Below are 17,233 nucleotides of genomic sequence, written 5' to 3' on the forward strand. Positions count from 1 at the left end.
AATCTGCGAAGCCTAGAGAATAAAGTAAAAACTATACTTGAAGAGCACACTAAATTTCATGAAGAAAAGTAATCCAATTATAGTATTTCACTTTGATCTCAACTAAGTTTATAAAATTTCTATCTGACCCTCCAGACTCCACAAGATACATGTTATATCTCCTTACAGCCCCTTAAGTATATCACCTGGAGGGTAGCCTAGAAAATGACAAAACAAAACACACATACATACACATAAAACCCCAAAAGGTTAATATGGAGCAAATGTGGGAGAAATGGCCAAAGAAAAAGACTCTGGAAATAAAAGTGCTTATAGAACATGGATTAGGTCTACAATATATAGGTATATAACAAGAAAGTGAAAATAATAAGCTATTAAGTCTACCATTAAAATCAGTCTCCAAATCTAGTGAGGTTCAAGAAGAGCCACACGGTATCAATGTGAAGAAAAAGGAGAGTATCATTAACAAAACAGGAAGCTTTTAAGCCAATAATCTGGAATAGATCACATTCCCTCCTTTCCCTGCCTCAACACATAGCAGCAACTTAAAGGGATTTTCAAAAAAACATCTAATGAAATGAAACTGCCAAGAATGCTCAGACGAGAAGAATCATAAATGAAAACTGGAGGAAAGTACTTTTTTTTTTTTTAAGGTAGTATACTACTAGCAAAAATTAAGTATAAAATTCCAGTGTGGCAGATTTGTTTCAATGTATTTCACAGAAACTACAAATACAAGGGTTTAGCTCAACACCTCACTAGAGGTGAGTGAAAACATTTCAATTTCTAATTTCTCCATGGTACTTACCCCCCTCCCAATACCCCTCTAAAACAATACTGCATTTATCACTTTTATGTCAAGTCCAGCATAGTTGAAGTTAAGGCCTACCAAGATTACCAAAATGCTTTTAGGCTGTGAGGTTGCAACACTGGTATCTGGGGTTTCAGTTGCAGAACACATGCACACTCAAGGCAGCCAAGGGTCATGCCAGCCTCCAGTGGCTTTAGTAAGCATAGCCCAAAGGAGTCTAAAACCAGGCTTAGGAAACATCATGAAGGTGGGCAGGAAAAGCAGAGAAGTGAAATCTCTGGAGATCAGATTATTTAGACAAGGGTCTGAAAAAGGAAATTAGGAAGCTGAGAAGTATGTAAACTTTGACCATTCAGAAAGTCAAAGGCCAGAAAACTCTTCTATGAAATAAGGATGGGAAAAGGTACTGTATATACCAGGGAAGTCCTGAGTCCTAAAATGTAAAAGTCAGGTACAGTACTACCCTGCTTAAGCTTCAGGCAACATACTACAAGGAGAACCCAGCACACCATGACAGGAAGTATCCATAAATCCACCAGTGAAGGAGTGCTTCCTTCAACCACCAGTAACAAAGCTATAAAATAATTTCCTGAAACTTAAAACACCTGCCTTACTTAAAATTCTTATATTACTTACTTGGGTAAGGAACAATTTTAACTGCAGAGACTTTAAACGAAAATGTTTCTACCTCTGTCTTCTACTCACCACACCTTATCTCCTCATCTTCCTATTATAAAATCATTAATTCTCAGAGAAGAGTAGGGAGCCTGGCAAGATGAAAGGTGAATGAACCACCCGGAATTCCCTTAAGCCTTTTAAAATCTACATAGCACTCCAACCCCACTTCACCTGGAGAATCACTGCATGGAGTAATTAGATATTACTTTTGGGAGTGTCTGGTGCATGTGTGAAGGCAGACACAGGGAGAGAGTCACTGCCCTAAAACCCGAGGACCTCTGAAATGTTATAGTTAGGTAGAGTGATTCATTTTACTTTCTCTTATTAATAACTTTTTTTCATAATTTCCAAAGTACTTTCATATCTATTTCATTTGAGTTAGAAAATACATATTCCCTCACATAGCGGCAATTGTGTACTTCATCATTAAATAGTACAGGGCAAAATTGTTAATGCATCAGGTGAACCACTAAAACAGCAAGCGAAAATTTAATTCAACTAAAATATTTTTACTTGAACAGAACTCAAAGTTCTTTGGAACCTCAAAACCACTGTACAAATTTAAGAGGGCATTATTATGGCCTCCTAGACTGTAAACTCCTGGAAGACAAGGAACCATGTCTTATCCTGTATCCTCCATAATTGCCAAAACAATGCAGGTTCTTAAATGAATAGAATGGATTGGCTTATATTCATTTATTTACTAATTCACTTGCTCAACATTTACTGAGGAATGAATTTCTATTCTCTGTTAGGCTCTATACTGGCTCAGATTTTTTAAAAATAACATTGATTTTAGCTCATAATAGTATAAAAGAAAATAGTCAGCATTCCTATTTCCTTTCTCTTATTTTTGATTACTAACTTGACCAGAATAACATATTTCTATACATTTCAGTTTTCAAATGATGGGCATATATATAAATGTAGGTAATATTAACATAATGTTAAAATCCATTTTCCATCTACCTTGCCCCTGAAACAGAATTCTACCACAGCCATTATAATGACAATAATGATATCATTTGACAATCACCTCAGTCACAGTTGCTGGATTGGAGCCCATGATTAAAAGCATCTCAGCAACAGGATTTTTTTTCAGCAAGACCAAGCAGAAACTGACCCCTTGTTTTGACTACTCAACTTTTGTTTGATAGTTGTACCAAACCTTATGGTCTTTCCTGACTCCTTAAAAATAAAACAAATATGGTAAACTGCGATAACAACTACATGCTAAATAATGTTTGTGTTAAGCATGCTAGAATTTATAGAGTTTCACAAACTGTACGTTATTTCCTCTGTCCTCAAAACTCGCTCGACAGGTGAGAGAACTGGGGCTCAAAGCAGTGGATGCCCTGCCTATACCACACAGCAGAGCTGGGACACTGAGTCTGAACCTAGGTCTCCTGACACTCCCAGTCCAGCACTCTCTTCACCACAGCTGCCTCCTTGCTACGCCAAGCTCAGAGAGCTGTGCAGACTGAGAACATGAAAATAATAAGTCCATGAAAAGTTATGCTGTGAAACAGTAGATAGTGGTTATCAAAACTGTCAACAGAGCCTGAGAAAAAAACAAAGCTCTCTATTTAATGAGATAAAAATTGGCCAGACATTGAGAAACAAAATGGGCAATGGTGTGAAAAACAATTTAGTATAGACTTAAATGTGATGATTAACAGAAATTTGATACTCACAAATCCTCAAACACCTAATTTGTAACTAGCCCACTCATTCTGTCTGCTTTAGAGATAATTGGAAATTTTCTAAATCTTTTTAAAAACAAAATTGTAAAAAAAAAAACAAAACCCCAACACTATGGTCTTGTTCTTCAGACAATAATACTCCATAATATAATACTCCATAATATAAACTAACAAACAGATAAGTGAATTGAAACGCTCATTTGATATATGATGCTCCAAGAGAAAAGAAAGTAGAAATATATGTAAGTTTTTTATTAACGTTTAACCTAAAGAATGCCAAATAGAGAAGAGTAAGCATATTTGAGAGCTGAAGTACTGTTGGTTTTTTTAAACTTTTACAGATGAAACTCTGAATACCTTGCATAGGGTATTTACTATTAACCTTTAGGGTAAGAAAATTCAAATTCCTAAAGTTCATCAGTAAAATAACAGACCTTCATTAGACAATAAATTCACTTCTTCACATTGATGCACACTGATTGAGTGGTTACTATGGGGCAGGTACTAAACTGGGCATATTTGTTTAAATATCAGAGAAGTTGAAATACAACAGAAAACATGTAAACAATACGGGATTCCCAATCTTCTCACTATAAACAGAAGTACATCATCATATGTTACTGTAAATAGCAGCCATTCAAATGGCACAGTTGTCCTTGCTTTACCAACTCTGTTTAATACGCTTTTTCTATTCTTGGGTCACTATTAATATTAAATTGTTCAAATCTTTTTCAATAGGCCGGGGGAAAACCCTTCCTTTATTCAAGAATTATAGTGTGTGTAACTTGAAGAGAACTTTCCCCCACCCACTAAATCTGTAAGAAAATTGGTTTTTGCTTCTACAGTTTTAGCTTAAATGGTCAGATTTGATTGATTCAGCATGGATTTTGGCTTGTTTTACTCACTGCTGCACCCTTACTAGCTAGAACAGGGGCTGGCACATAGTACATGTATTTGTTTAATGAATGAACTCTTCCTATGATCTATGGCTCATTACATAAGGATATATCTAAAAACTTTTTACTTCAACTGACTTCTTAACCCTTTTAAGCTTGAAATAAAAAAAACACCCAATGTTTACATCGGTCAGCTGCTTGTGGAAAGGAATCGTTCTAAATGTGTAAACAGTAGCAATGTGCAAGGTGTACAGCTATGCTAAGGCAACTTGGGTGTTATCAGCTACCTCACACATTTCTCTAAGTCCCACAGCTAGAAGAACTAAACTGTAAACCACCACCAGGACTCAATTAAGCGTATAGGCACATCCTGAGAATTCTCCTTTGTAAACTAATTACTTCTCTGAAATCATTTCTTTATAAAGGCAGGTACCATTCAGAATTAACATTGTGAGAACCAGAAAATAACAGTCCGACACAAATTTTGCTTAGGGAAGCTGGGATTCTAAGTTGCCCCATGAACCTGTTGTCCTTCTACCCCTCAGTCCTGAATTCAATTTCTATTTAAAGGGACACTGCCTTGTTTTTGGAGAATTAAAACAAACTAAAAACAACAACAAACCACGTGAGTTTGGAGAAAATCCTTTTCAAAGGGGTCGAAGAAAACTATCTGCTTGGAATTGTCAAAATAATGCTGCTGAGAAAATGATCATCACTCCTTCTGAGTCTGGAGCGGGGCCACAGGCCATGATTTGGGGGGTATCGGCTTCAGCCCTCGGTGCCAAGTTTGAGATCCCATAAAAGAAGTAAAAGGCGAAAGGGGGCAACGTGGCCACCTGCCCAGTCCGCAGAGGGACCGCGGGGCCACTGTCTGCTCCCAACTTTGTCAGCCTTCCCCCGCACCAGTGCATATGGTCCACGCGCCTCCCGACTCAGGCCGGCGACTCCCGGGCCGGAGCGGGCTGGGGGACCAGCAGAGGCCCGTCAGCCCCCAGAGCAGCCCCGAGGGCCCGGCGGAGCGGATGGGGAGGGGGTCACCGCCCCTCCCCCCCGGCGGGGCCCGGACAGTCCCAACGGCGGCGCGGCGGCTCCCTCAGCCCGAGCCCGCCGCGCCCTCCCAGCCCGGCCGGCGGCCCTCGCCACGCCCCGCGCCCTCGGGGCGGACCCCGGCGGGCCGCCCGGGGCCCCATGGGCAGCGCTCCTCCGGGGAGCCCCCGGCAAGGGCGTGAGGCCTAGTCGGGGTTACATAACGGGGCTCGGCCCCTCCAGAGACTGCCGGGGGCCGCGGGGCCCGCGCCGGCGGAGGCGGGGGCGCCGCCGCTCACCTGCCGTAGATGCCCTCGGTGATCCGGTTCCGCTTTAGGGGTCGGCGGAGCTTACTGCACTCGGCGTTCCGCCGCTTCATCCTCCCGCTGGGGGGCCGGGTGCCCGCGCCGCCGCCGCCTCTCACCTCAGCCGCCGCCGCCGGCCCGCCCCGCGTCGGGCCTGGACTCTACCCCTGGGGCCGGTCACACAGACATGGAGCCAGCACCCGGGGGGAGGGGGTGGGACGAGGAGGTGTGGGCTCAGCGCTTCCTCCGCCTTCGGAAACAAAGAAATGACAATTCCGGGGCCCGCCCGCCCCAGCACCAGCCAGCCGCCTGCCCCGCCTCCTCCGCTCCGACGGACGGCCTTCGAGGCCAATAGAAGGCGCCGCTACGCCGCTGCCGGCCAATCCCAGGGCCCGCTGTGGCTAAACGGACTCTAGAACCCGCCTCTTTGAAGGACAGAAGAGTGCGCCAATCATTACGGTGTCTGGGCCCGAGTCGAGCCTATCAGAAAAGACTTAAATAGAGGCTTATAAATAGGCCCTATAAATATAACATCCTATATTATGCCTTGTTGCGAAGGTACATTTCATTATTATTGGATTGCATTTCATTGTATTATAATCCACATTAGAGCATACGGTGCTGTTTTCATTGTAGGCGATCACTAGCACCCTATGAAATCGCGAGGCCTGGGTTTGCAGCATGTGCGTATCTGGGCTGAACTGTGCTCCAGTCTGTCGCATCATTATGTAAGGGGCTCACAGCACCCTTCTCATCCGGGAGGCGCCGGGGACAGCGCCGGGGGCCCTTTCTGCGGAGCCTGGAGTGCCCGGCCAAGTCTGCCGCGCCTGCCAGCGACGGGGGTACGAATGACAAAGCAAACCGCGCGCGCATACACACACACAAACACACACACACACCCTGCCAGCTTCCCGCGACGCGGTGACAGCGCGGCGGCCTATCGGAGGAGGCGCGGGGCGGGGCCGCTGCAGTCCTGCCTCCTAGAGGTGGTGTCACAGGGGGCGGGGCCGTGGGTGCGCGCGACGTCGCGCGAGGTTGCAGGGGGTGTGTGGGGCGGTGCGGCCCGGGCTCCACGTACGCAGGGCGGGCTGGGCGGCGGGTTTTGCGGGCACCGTGCCTACTGGACGCGGCGAGCGTCGGCTTCGTGAGCGTCTCTGCCCCAGGGCAGAGGTCTGGAGCTGCGGGGATGCTGGGCCAGCGACCGTTCTCACCTAACATTCCTAGAGGCCCGATATTGTGCCAAGAACCGTGCTAGGTGCTCTGCATCTATTTGTTCATTTACCCCTGCAGCGTAGGTATGGCAAAATAACAATTAGAAAAGACAATAAAAAAAATTTTTAAGCGAAAGAAGATGAATGTATGTCGAAAAGAGGAGTGCATGTCATTAAAGAAAACTGGGGAAATGTAGCACAGTTGCTGGGTTGGGGGGAACACCCATGGGTCTCATCACCTTAACACAACTACTGTTAGCATTCTATATTTTCTCCTTTCTTTCCAGTTTTCCCCCATGGATGATATATTATTAACTATTACTGTTGTTTTTATTATTAAGCAGAATAGTGATCATATTAGATATTCAATTTTGTATTCTGTTCTTTGGCTAACAAGCATTTTTACATGCTATAGTTAATGCACCCTTCCTAAATATTTCTGATGATTGCAAAATCTCCTGTCAGGTGGCTGTACCAACTTAACCACTCACCAACAGTGGGACAGTTAGATGGTCTTACAGCACATTTTAAAAACTTACAGGAAGCAGATGCCGTCTTGTTTTGTCCTGGGATGCGTGGACCTCTCCCTGCCCTGTGATCACCCCCTGAAATAAAAACCCGCCCTAAGAAGGAACTTGTAATTTACACCAAATGCGTCATCCTCAACTGCTGCTCTTTTACTTTATACTGTCACAAATCTTCAAGGATCACGCAGTGCCTGAAAGAGAAAACCCATTCTCTTTATTATGGCATCCAAAGATGGTCACAATGGGGACCCACCCCTATTTTCCAGGCCTCCTCAGGCAAGCAAGCCTTATCTACTCACTGTCCTCAAACCCACTAGTACAACCTTATCTTCCCTCCTTCCTGCCTTTACTCCTACAGAGAGCATCTCTGTCAGTATTGTTCCTAACCTGTGGTTTCTTGGGTGAGGCTTGTCCATCCACCTAGATGAAAAGCTTCCTGGGGATTGGATTCATACCCTGTAGAGATGCAGTTTAGAAAAATGGCAAGAATACCTGCTTTTTCAGACCAGGATTGAAATTCCAGCTTGGCCACTTACTAGCTTGGGCAAGTTACTGAATGTCTCAGAGCCTATGTTTTCACTCAGGTTTGTTTGAAGGCTTACCAGATGATGAACTCTCAGGGCCAGGCATGCAGTAGGTAACAGCAAGTCATTTCTGTTAACAGTATACTTGTTTTTCATCCTTCCCCTCTACTCCAGCGCATTGATAAAGTGTCACCGGGCAGCCAAGGGTAACATACTCTGTGAGCTCAAAGTTTCACCAAGGCTGTCCATCATTGTGAATGCTCTGCTTGGAACTACAGAAAAAGACTTCAGTTGCCAGGGCAGGTTGGTTCATGGAGAAGGATACAGGCGGAACCTAAATCAATATGACTGTAGGCTGAAAGGCATAGGTACATGGTGAGGTCATGGCTCCAGACTCCATGGGGTTCGTCAGCCTGAATAGCCCTCCTCTCCATGACTGCAAGGTTCCAGATTACCTGGGCCAGGGACTAAGACAGCCAACTCTGTGAGGTTAGGGGCCATATCTGTGGTCTTTTCCACTCCTCACTGGGTCCCTGTCATCTAAGACAGTGCCACGGCACACTGTGGAATGGGTAGGTGAATAATCCAGAGAAAAGATGAGAGAGGCACTGGGGACACATGCCAGCTTTCTGGAGCTCACTGTCTAGCCTGCCATCACATAGTTTCCTGACAACGGCATCCCATGCTGTGGAGAAGTGTGGAGTGGCTGGGTGTTACTGGAGTGTGTGGCTGGCAGTTACTATCGGGCAACGGACTATCTGAGAGCAGAGGAAGGGCAGAGAGAATCCCAGGGTTGGCCCAAGATGATGCAATCTGGAGGTCTGGGTTCTAGTCCCAATTCAGATGTCAACTCACTGGTGTCCAGAGTTGAGTCACCCGCCCACCCTGTGCCAAGATCACCTCTGGAGACACTTCAAGCCCTGTGTGTTGAAGCAGAACATGTTAGCTCCATTTTACAGATGAGAAAACCGAGGCTCAGAGAAAACAAGGTCATGCAGTTGGTATGGTAAAGGAATTTGGCTTGAGTCACAAGCTGAGCAATATGAAGCCTTGATGCTCTGGTGCCTGTACATGGTTCTGGATGGTAAGGATTGTTGATCTAATGATTGGCTGGAGTGGGATGATGGGAAAGGCCTCCTTGTCAAGAGCCCTAGGACAGGCCACAGTAAGTCTGCCCTTCTCCATTCCCTTCCTCTCATACCTCCTGTCCCAGCTGGACCCTGTATTTTCCTGACCGACCATAGCCCAAGCCCCTTTGGCTCTAGCCAAGTTCCAGCCTTTCACCTCTGCAACCTGAAAGGACCCTTTGGGATCCTAAGGGCACAGAGCTGGGCTGAGATGAGGCCTGACACAAAGCTCCCCAGTTCCCCACACTGCCACCATCAATCAGGAAGCAGGGGAGATCAGCAGTGGCCATTTTACAAATGAGTAAGACAGGGAAGAAGAAATCATTTGCTCTCATTCAAAAGACCAAGCGCCAGACAGGAATTCAGAGCTGTTCCTCCTCTTCTCCTGGGACTTTCTGGTGGCCAAGGGGTTGGGATTGGCATGTGAGCTTCAACTGAGCTCAAAATAGCTCAGAATAGCCTGGAAAGAGATCATCACACCCTATTTCACATATGAGGAAATTGCATACCCACCTCTTTCAGCAGCTTCGATCCCCTCAAACCCGCCAGGCATGGCTGGCCCAGCTGCCTTGAGCTTTGTTCCTGTCCCACATGAGTCACAGAAAAATCCAGGCATTGGATGGCCACTTCCTATATGTGTGTCTGTATCCCCCAGAGAACCCTGTTAATGAATGATGTTCATAGTATGTTTAGAACAGAAACAGTTTAGAAATCACCCAGATATCCCACAAAGGGGGCTGGTCAAACAAATGATCACACATTCTTACTGTGGAATTCAGTGTGCCATGGAGAATGATGACACATAGCACTTGCTATGTGCAGGCACTCCTCTAAGTATCATATGCCTTTTGATCTAATCCTCACAACAATCCTATGACAAAGAGATTACTACTGGTGCCATATTACAGATGAGAAAACTGTGACACACACAACTACTGAGCCTGAGCTCTAGAGCCCGCAAGCCACAACTACTGAGCCCACGTGCCACAGCCACTGAAGCCTGTGCGCCTAGAGCCCGTGCTCCGCAACAAGAGAAGCCACGAAAATGAGAAGCCCACACACCACAACGAGAAGTGGCCCCCACTCGCCACAACTAGAGAAAGCCTGCGCACAGCAATGAAGACCCAACGCAGCCAAAAATAAATAGATAAATTTATTTTTTAAAAAAAGAAAAGAAAACTGTGGCACAAAGAAGTTAAGTCATTTGTCTATGGTCACACAGTAAGCTATAGAGCTAGGATTCAAACCCAGGCAGTCTGGTGTCAGAGCCTGGGCTCTTATCCACCATGATAATGTTATAGAAAGATTTTTCCTGGCTTGGAAACCGCTTATGATATTCTATTCATGAAAAAAGCAAGTTACTAAACATTTGCTATATAATCCCTTTTTTGTAGGGGAAGAAACAAGGCATAAATTCACATGAATAGAAAAAAATCTGAAAGGATATATACACAAAGAAGTAGAGCTGGTTTGGGGAGATGATGAAATCATGGGTGCTTTATGTAAGCTTTATGCACCTTTGCTTTTTTTTCTTTCTTTCTTTCTTTTTTTTTTTTTTTTTTTGTGGTACTCTGGCCTCTCACTGCTGTGGTCTCTCCCATTGTGGAGCACAGGCTCCAGATGCGCAGGCTCAGTGGCCATGGCTCACGGGCCCAGCCGTTCCGCGGCATGTGGGATCTTCCCAGACCGGGGCATGAACCTGTGCCCCCTGTAGCAGCAGGTGGATTCTCAACCACTGCACCACCAGGGAAGCCCTGCATTTTTGAAGTTTTCTATGGTAAACATGCCAAGCTTGTGCCATAATAATAATGCTAACATTTATGGAGTGTTTTCTACACATGTGACAATTTATGTGCATTACCTCATTTAATCGTCACAACCACCCTGTGAGATCGACCCTGATTTTCTCCACTTTACAGGTAAAGAAACAGACTCAGAGATATTGGTAGTCTTACCGAAGGTCACACAGCTAATATCTGCAGAGCTAAGATTTGAACCCACGTTGCCTGACTCCAAAGCTCATGTTTGTTAAATGAATAAATTACTGACTTAGCCACACTTTAACCAGGCATGCCCAGAGCAGGATCACACCCTTGGTGTGGACAAGCTTCCAGAGAGGAGATGGAGGGCCTACCTACCTCCTTGGTCACTGCTCATGACTGAGTTTTACAATACTTGACTCAGGTGAGGAGGGCGTGGTGAGTATTCTCATAGAGTCCTGTTTTTTTACAGAAAACACATGTTACACGTGAAAGCTGCAGTCTCTCTGACTTGATTCATCACACCTAGAGGAAGCCTGGTCACTCAGAACAGGAGGTCACAGTCATGGCACCCCTTGCTCACCTTCATTTCCAAAACACAGGTTGCCAAGCATGCTTACATAGTCTCACGTTTATAATAACTATGTGAGGAAAGCAAAGCAGCTCATCTTATTTGACTCATAAAGAAATTGAGACTGTGAGTTGTTTAGTCAATGGAAGGCAGAATTGCAAAGTAGTTAACAGCACAAGCTATGGCGTCAGATGGATGTGGGTTGGGTTCTAACTCTGCTGTTTATTAGCTTTGTGACTTTGGGCACTCACATCACCTCTCTGAGCCATAGTTTTCTCATCTGTAAAATGGGAGCGGTGATACCAGTACTCACAGGCTTGAGGGGAAGAGTAGATGAAATAATGTATGCAAAATGCTGGGTCCAGTGCTTGGCATTCCAGAAATGGCATCTGTTATTCAGTCAACAGATATTTATTGAGCACGTACTATGGACTAAGCATCAGGTGCTGAGGATACAACAGTCAAAAGTCTCTGGTCTCCTGTTGCTTGGATCTGAGTCAGCGAGGGCGGGAGCATGCAGATACCTGGGTGGAGGGGTGCTTTTGGCATAGGGAGTGGCAGGTGCACACAGAACCTTTTCCCCCCAACATTTTGTTATGAAAAATTTCAAACATATACCAAAAAAGTTGAAAGAAATATTCAGTGAAAAGCCATTCACCTCCCACCTTGAGTCAACAATTAACCTTTGATTTGCTTTATGACATTTCTGGCCTAGATCGCCTGTGCTTTTTTGTACTAGGGGCCCTGCCTTGAAGATTTGGAGTCAGACTATCTGGAACTGTCATCAGAAAACAGGGGTCTTTTGCAAGAATTAGAGAGGAAGACAGAAAACTCCCCTTTTGACCAGTCTTCTGGGAGAGGCCACCTGTCGGGGTCCCCTCCCTTTAATAAAAAAAGCCTTTCTGTTCACTGAGGAACTTGGCCCTCTTGTCAAGTGGTCAGTCCCTCACTGAGGCAGGATCAGGACACACAGTGGGTTAGGATGCCCCTGTGAGAGCCAGCTGCTGTCATCACTGAATTTGCTAACTGGTAAACGCAACCATCAGGGGCTCCAGACACAGGAGCTGGCAGCAACTGGAAATCTTTGGTGTTCATCTGCCTGACATTTGGTTTCCCTGGGCTGCCTGGCTTACAACCTGCTGGTACAGGACCCATGCCAACAGGGGTCACATTCACTTATCCCCCTCACAGGGGAGTCCCTCTTTAAGGAAACCCAGCTCATAAGAAGTGCTGATGGCCAGAAGAGGACCAGAAATCAGAACCAGAGAGCTAAGGCGTTGCTCTTTGCTTTCATTCATTCATTCATTCATTCAATATATCCTTTTTAAGAGCCCACCTGGTGCCCTCTCTGACATGTGGTAAGGTTTTACAGAGAAATTTTGCCAATCCAAAGCCCCATCTGAGCTTTAGTTTCCCCATTTGTAAAATAGAGGTGTTGAGTTGATCTATTCTTTGCCATTCTTGCAAGATATAGTGAAGGTAAACGAAGTAAGGGGTAGAGAAGGATTCTCATGTTTGGGGATCGAGTGAATGAATGCCCTCTTTTCAACTGAGCACAGTGCCTGTAGTAGGAATGTAGCAACTACTTGTTGAACGAATAAATCAATGAATGATTGAATGAATCATTTAATGTTGGAATAAATGCATTGTTTTCCTCCTCCCTGTCACTGCCCCTCTGCTCCTGTGTTAACTCCATAGACAGGCCAGCAGGGCCAGCCTTGAAGCCTGAGATAAGGCCTTTGGCGGTTGTCTCCCCATCCCTCCCCTGAGTGGGTGTGGAGCCGAGGTGTAATGCCGGTGCTGGTGGAACTGCCGCACAGAGACGGACACAAGATGGGCTCTAAGTACCAAAAGTCTGTGCGGGGCCTGCTGACCCTGTGGGCCTTTATGCTGGAGGTGACTCTCATTCTCGTCTTCTTCTTTTTCACCTCCTATGAAACTTCTGTAAAGGAACAGAAGAAGCTCATGAGGACCTATCGAGGTGAGTGTCCAGAGGGGAGGTGGTCACAGAGGCAAATAGCCGGGGCAGGGGAAGAGGTCTGTGGTCCTCCAGGGGCCTAGGGGCTCCTTTCCACAAAGTCTCCGAGGAAAGGGGTTCCCTCATCCTCTTCCATTCGTTGCGCAAAGACCCAGCCAACAATACAGTCTCTTCTTTAGGACCGGTGTCACCATCACCTCTTCCATGAAGCCTCCCTTGATTTGTCAGGGCAGAGGGAGGGCCCTCCTTTTCTGTGTTCCTAGAATTCCCTTTGCCAAATGGTCTTCACAATTCTCTGCTTCTCTGCTCCCCCACCCCTGCTTCTCTCTCCTTAAAAGCAATGAATTTCACGTTGTTGTTGGGTTTGGGGGATTTCGTTTCCTTTTTTTGTCTTTTTTTCTCATTTCTGTGCCACCCTCCTTTTGGAAGCTTTCCTCTCACTTAGGGGCTGGGAAGTCTGCTTTCTGCCTGCAAATCCAGAGCCATAAGCTCTGGCTGGAGGGGAATGTAGGATGGTTGTTATTTTATATGCAGCTAAAAATATTCATAGACTGTGATGAGAACAACTCTAAACAAGACAGACATCCACAGTGGTGTGGCTTTTGCTGTTTTAAAAAGTTGAGATGAGTTTTCAAGTATATCTGTGGGTCAATATGTTGTTTATGGTAATGGAAGGGCCTCCTTGAGTGAAGTCCCTGGGGCAAAGCTGAAACTCCAGCCTAGTTGAGCGTTTGCTTGTTTCTAACTGATATTAACTAGTTAACTGGAAGCAAAGGGAAGGCATCCCTGGGCCCTCAGCAGTGGAAAGAAGGACAAGGAGATGACTTGGGAAGGGAAGTCCCTATACTGCTTAATGGGCTAGCCCAGAGAGGGCTCTCAGTGCTGGACAAGTGAGACGTGGGCACAATTTTAATTCATTTCAATTTACTTTAATTCTTTTCAATCCAGTACAATGTACTTCAATCCATTCACTCATTCATTCCCTCAACCCTGTATTACAAACCATGTGAGATCCAAACACATGCTAATCAGGGATGATATTTATTGATTACTTACTAGGTACCAAGCACTATTCTAAATGCTTTACCATAACTCTACAAGACAGGTACTATTATGATCTCTGTTGTTCTTGTGAGGAAACTAGGCACTTAGACATGGAATGATTTGCCCAAGGTTGTTCAGCTAACGATAGCACAGTAATTTAAACTTAGTCAGCCTTCTATTTAAAATAGGTAACCAACAAGGACCTACTGTATAGCACAGGGAACTCTGCTCAGTATTCTGTAATAACCTAAATGGGAAAAGAATTTTAAAAAGAATAGATCCATGTATATGTATAACTGAATCGCTTTGCTGTATACCTGAAACTAACACATTGTTAATCAACTATACTACAGTATAAAAGTTAAAAACAAAATTTTTTTAAATTACACAGATTAAATAAATAAAACTAAATTAAGGGAAAAAAATAAACTTAGGCAGCCTGGTTTGAATTTCCATGCCCTTAACCATGATGCTTCACGACCCCCTTTTACAGTAAGGTTGAGTCTCTTGTCATATAATCAGTAGGCGTAGGAGCCAATATTTAAACTTTGTCGTTTGGGTACAGGGTCCCTCTTCTTTACCCCTAGGCTGTGCTGCTAACATATAATAGATATAAGTGTCCTCAGATGCTCACTTTGTATGGAAGCACAGAGGAGGGCCCACAACCCAGGCAGGGAGATGGTTATGTCAGGAAAGGCCTCTAGAGGGAAGTGACTGCCCAGCCAGGACTTGGAGGCTCAGTAGGAGGTACCATGTGAAAATGGAGGGTCAAGGGTGCAGCAGGAACCACTGTGTGTACACTCATCGGATGGCACCAATCTGGGGTTTAACAGTGCAGTGCTGTTGGAGCATACATAGGGCAGCAGAGTGTGGTGGACCCGCTGCATTGAGTAAGAAGTTTGCCCTTCATTCTTTTGATCTAATAGGAAGCAGCAGTGTGATCAGTGTGGTTTGGGTTCTGGAGAAAGCCATTCCAGGGCTGGCATGGGGATGGGGAAGGGAGCATGACTTGAGGTAAAAGGCCAGTGTGGAGGCTGTAGTGTAGTATGGACCAGGGGGCTTCCAATTTTTCTGATCATGCACGCCATTATTCAAGCATGCACCATATTTATGCGTACTGTTACATGAATACATTTTGTACATTATTATACATGTACACGACTTAGAAAATTTGAAAGAAATCAAAAGTAAATATAAAATATTTTCAAATTACTGATCATGATGGTGTCAGTCACTCTTAAGGCAAGGTCCATTGTTACTGTTAATGATAGTGGATCGGGACTTCCCTAATGGTGCAGTGGTTAAGAATCCACCTGCCCATGCAGGGGACACGGGTTCGATCCCTGGTCCGGGAAGATCCCACATGCCGTGGAGCAACTAATCCCGTGCTCCACAGCTGAGCCCATGTGCCACAACTACTGAAGCCTGCGCGCCTAGAGCTGGTGCTCTGCAACGAGAGAAGCCACTGCAGTAAGAAGTCCACGCACCGCAATGAAGAGTAGCCCCCACTCGCCGCAACTAATGAAAGCCTGCGCGGCAACAAAGACCCAACGCAGCCAAATAAATAAATAAACGATAGTGGATGGCAATCCATTCCTCGGGGTCTACTTAACAATTTCAAATTATCTTGCCTTGCTTCTTGTCAGATATGATTAGATTGACTTTTTTTTTTAAACTCTGAATGTGGCTGACGGAGAGTCTGCTTGGGGAGAAGTATCACTCTGCCCTTTTGTTTCTGTATGTTTGGCTGCCATTATTGTTCTGCCTTTAATCTGTGTTTTTTGGCAGGAGTTGTTTGAGGCTTTAGTCCATTTTGTGAAGGTTAGTTGAGTTAAAACTAGGTAGCAATCTGTCAATCCACTTAATCTAATCCAGTCCCTGTAAATGATAAGTTATTTAAACCAGCCAATTCTTTTTTCTTTTTAACATCTGTATCGGAATATAATTGCTTTACAATGGTGTGTTAGTTTCTGCTTTGTAACAAAGTGAATCAGCTATACATATACATATATCACCATATCTCTTCCCTCTTGAGTTTCCCTCCCTCCCTCCCTCCCACCCTCCCTATCCCACCCCTCTAGGTGGTCACAAAAGACCGAGCTGATCTCCCTGTGCTATTCAGCTGCTTCCCACTAGCTATCTATTTTACATTTGGTAGTGTATATATGTCCATGCCACTCTCTCACTTTGTCCCAGCTTACCCTTCCCCCTCCCCGCGTCCTCAAGGCCATTCTCTACGTCTGCGTCTTTATTCCTGTCCTGCCCCCAGGTTCTTCAGAACAATTTTTTTTTTAAGATTCCATATATATGTGTTAGCATATGGTATTTGTTTTTCTCTTTCTGACTTACTTCACTCTGTATGACAGACTCTAGGTCCATCCACCTCACTAAAAATAACTCAATTCCATTTCTTTTTATGGCTGAGTAATATTCCATTGTATATATGTGCCACATCTTCTTTATCCATTCATCTCTTGATGGAGACTTAGGTTGCTTCCATGTCCTGACTATTGTGAATAGAGCTGCAATGAACATTATGGTACATGACTCTTTTTGAATTATGGTTTTCTCAGGGTATATGCCCAGTAGTGGGATTGCTGGGTCGTAGGTAAACCAGCCAATTCTTAAAAAAGACATTTTTTAAGACAATCTGGAAACTGGAATAAAACATGAATATTATATAATATACAGAAATTATTGTTAGTTTTGTTAGGTGTGATAATAGCATAGTGGGTGGTTTTTAACCTATTTAGAAACAGGTTTAACAATTTAACAAATAGTGAGCCCTATTTGTTAGAGAAGCATATGGAAATGGAATGATGTCTAGGGTCTGCTTCATGCCAAAAAAAAAGAAGAAAGGAAACAAGGAAAACAAAAACAAGATTGACCCCATGTGACAATCATCAAAGCTGGGAATGGGTGCATGAGGTTCATTATGCTACTCACTCTGTTTTTGTGTATGCTTAAAATTTTCCATAATATAGAGGTAAATTAAAAAAAAAACAAATCCCTGTCATTAGCTGCAACATGACGAATATTGAGAAACCACATGTCACCCCCCTGCTCAGTGGT

The 17,233-nt window shown here is 44.6% G+C and overlaps 2 protein-coding genes across 4 annotated transcripts in view; one reads left to right on the top strand and one right to left on the bottom strand.

Moving 5' to 3' along the window:
• MACO1 (macoilin 1) overlaps nt 1-5,693 on the bottom strand; it is a 56,374-nt gene extending 50,681 nt beyond the window's left edge. Inside the window, exon 1 of the mRNA XM_059082518.2 lies at nt 5,414-5,693. Coding sequence (XP_058938501.1) covers nt 5,414-5,493 — 80 coding nt within the window. The 5' untranslated portion in view covers nt 5,494-5,693. The remainder of the gene's footprint in view (nt 1-5,413) is intronic.
• A 450-nt stretch (nt 5,694-6,143) lies between these two features.
• LOC131752755 (RH-like protein) overlaps nt 6,144-17,233 on the top strand; it is a 41,182-nt gene continuing 30,092 nt past the window's right edge. For 2 of the 3 annotated variants that reach the window (XM_067014639.1, XM_059057442.2), the window contains exon 1: nt 12,973-13,120. In XM_067014639.1, the coding sequence (XP_066870740.1) occupies nt 12,973-13,120 (148 nt within the window). Of the gene's footprint in view, nt 6,262-12,972; nt 13,121-17,233 lie in introns of those variants that run through there. The other variant, XM_067014646.1, reaches the window with a different exon arrangement.

The sequence above is a fragment of the Kogia breviceps genome, chromosome 1 (assembly GCF_026419965.1).
Source record: "Kogia breviceps isolate mKogBre1 chromosome 1, mKogBre1 haplotype 1, whole genome shotgun sequence".
Lineage (NCBI taxonomy): Eukaryota > Metazoa > Chordata > Mammalia > Artiodactyla > Physeteridae > Kogia > Kogia breviceps.